Below are 2,500 nucleotides of genomic sequence, written 5' to 3' on the forward strand. Positions count from 1 at the left end.
TTGACTCTATCCCCCGGTAGTATCCGTATAAAACTACGGCGGATCCTTCCCGAAATATAACCTAGAATTACATCTTCATTATCTAAGCGGACCCGGAACATACCGTTGGGAAGTGATTCAGTAATTAAACCTTCATGAATCAATTTTTGTTCTTTCATTCCAGGTAAGCTCCTTGAAGTATCAACTAATGGAGGAAAAGTTATATAATTAACTTTTCTTCTCTATAAAATAGGAAGTTAGAGATAAAATTAGGATACCGGAGGAGGATCACCATATATATAACAAAAGTTCGCCTCCAATTTTTTCTCGTCGAGCTTCTCGATCCGTCATTATACCTTGAGAAGTGGAAAGAATTACAATTCCTATTCCACCTAAAATCTTAGGAATTTGTTGGTAGTTGGAATAAATTCGTAAACCAGGTCGGCTGATACACTTTAAAATAGTTCTATGTATTCTTTTCCTAGTCTTTTTATGTCGCAGAGTTAAAACCAAGAAATTTTTGTTACCTTCTTGATGTTTCCGAACGTTTTCAATAAAACCTTCTCGTAGAAGTATTTTCACAATATTTTCGGTAATATTAGTAGATGCTATTCGAATCGTTCCTTTTTTATCCATGTCAGCATTTCTTATAGAAGTTATTATATTGGAAATAGTGTCCCTACCCATGGCGAACTATAATTATTGGTGCCTTCTAATTTTGATATAATTAACATGTTCTCTTTTTTGTTTGTTTTATTTTCTTTCATTTTTTTGTTTATTTTGTTTAATTTTTAATATTATAAAAAAAGTATATGCGTGAGACACCATCTACTACTCCACTAAATTTGATCTATTTTAGATGTTTTGATATATCCTATTTTAGATGTTCTGATATATCATAGTCTCATTTAGTATTATTTATAATACCTCGGGAGCCAATGAAACTATTTTAGTAAAATTCAACTGTCGCAATTCCCGAGCGATCGCACCAAAAACCCGAGTTCCTTTTGGATTTCCTTCTTGATCAATGACAACCGCAGCATTGTCATCATATCGTATTATGATACCGTTGTCACGTTTGAGTTCTTTACAAGTACGTACAATTACAGCTCTAATTACTTCTGATCTTTCTAGTGGCATATTTGGCACTGCTTCTTTAATTACAGCAACAATAACGTCACCAATATGAGCATATCTATAATTACCAGCTCCTATGATTCGAATACACATCAATTCTCGGGCTCCGCTGTTATCCGCTACATTCAAAAGGGTTTGAGGTTGAATCATATCATTTTATTGGAATCTGTTATTTTAATGGAAAGGATGAAGGAAAGAAAAAAAGAAATATTTTCTGTCCAGAAATAAATAAACTTGTAGTTGTTTTTTCATCCTCAATATACCATTTAGTTCTACATCTCCATCCTGACAAATTTAGTTTGTATAGGCATTTTGGACGCAGCTAGTGAAATAGCTGCTCTGGCTACAGTTTCAGATACTCCACCCATTTCATAAAGTATTCGACCTGGTTTAACAACGGATACCCAATATTCGGGGGATCCCTTCCCCGAACCCATACGTGTTTCTGCGGGTCTTACTGTAACAGGTTTGTCGGGAAATATGCGTACCCATATTTTTCCACCACGACGCACATATCGTGTCATTGCTCTTCGCCCTGCTTCTATTTGTCTAGCTGTGATCCAAGTGGGTTCGAGTGCTTTAAGAGCGTATCTGCCGAAACAAATATGATTGCCGCGACAAGATATTCCCTTCATTCTTCCTCTATGTTGTTTACGAAATCTGGTTCTTTTGGGGTTATAGTTGATGGTCATTTCTTAATTCGATCTCTACTGCAGAACTGGACACGAAAGTTTCCTTTCATCCAGCTCCTCGCGAATGAAAAGATTCACTAATATGACATATTACAGATACACACGGAAAAAATAATCCAATAAGACATTTATCAATATTGAATTTGTTATATAGGAAGATGTATGTACGGGATATACAGATAGAATGTTTCTATTATGCATATTTATGGATTATAGATAATGTTTATAATGTTTTTTTATAATGATCCTTTTTTTGACCCTTCTCAAAGGATGCCAAAATATTGTAATGTAATCTAAAGTTTCGCGGGCGAATATTGACTCTTTGCTTTTTGTTATTTCTAGGTCAATCCATGACTTCTCGAAATAAATTCATTTTTTCTCGGTTCGTTCCGCCATCCCACCCAATGAATTATTCGGATTTGTTTTCAGTAGAATCCTATGCAGTCACAGGTTTCATCGTTCCTATAGCTTCTCTATTAATGGTTAAGTCTGAACTCTGCAATGGAGCTCCCCAAAAAAATTTCTCTTCTCGAGTCAATCTACTTAGTTTTTATTAACTCGAGGCTCTTTATTATTCATATCACTTTATTTTATTATTATTTTATATTTATTATTTATTCAGTTTTGATGCTTTATTACATTGCCTTTTATGAGGTAATTCATAGACCATACATATTGGAATCATATATCAT

The 2,500-nt window shown here is 34.2% G+C and overlaps 4 protein-coding genes across 4 annotated transcripts in view; all 4 read right to left on the reverse strand. All coding sequences in view use genetic code 11, as the record gives it.

Annotated features, from left to right (window-relative positions):
* infA (translational initiation factor 1) overlaps nt 1-158 on the reverse strand; it is a 234-nt gene extending 76 nt beyond the window's left edge. The window contains exon 1 of the mRNA in view: nt 1-158. This exon is cut by the window's left edge and continues 76 nt beyond it. Coding sequence (YP_009659356.1) covers nt 1-158 — 158 coding nt within the window.
* A 109-nt stretch (nt 159-267) lies between these two features.
* rps8 (ribosomal protein S8) lies at nt 268-666 on the reverse strand. Its single transcript has one exon. It carries the CDS (start codon nt 664-666, stop codon nt 268-270), a length of 399 nt encoding a protein of 132 aa, YP_009659357.1.
* Nucleotides 667-897: 231 nt separating this feature from the next.
* rpl14 (ribosomal protein L14) lies at nt 898-1,266 on the reverse strand. The gene has a single exon. It carries the CDS (start codon nt 1,264-1,266, stop codon nt 898-900), a length of 369 nt encoding a protein of 122 aa, YP_009659358.1.
* Nucleotides 1,267-1,388: 122 nt separating this feature from the next.
* Nucleotides 1,389-2,500, reverse strand: part of rpl16 (ribosomal protein L16) — a 1,455-nt gene continuing 343 nt past the window's right edge. The window contains exon 2 of the mRNA in view: nt 1,389-1,790. Within this exon, the coding sequence (YP_009659359.1) occupies nt 1,389-1,790 (402 nt within the window). The remainder of the gene's footprint in view (nt 1,791-2,500) is intronic.

This window comes from Curcuma longa, chloroplast (assembly GCF_044706935.1).
Source record: "Curcuma longa voucher wen13706 chloroplast, complete genome".
Classification (NCBI taxonomy): domain Eukaryota; kingdom Viridiplantae; phylum Streptophyta; class Magnoliopsida; order Zingiberales; family Zingiberaceae; genus Curcuma; species Curcuma longa.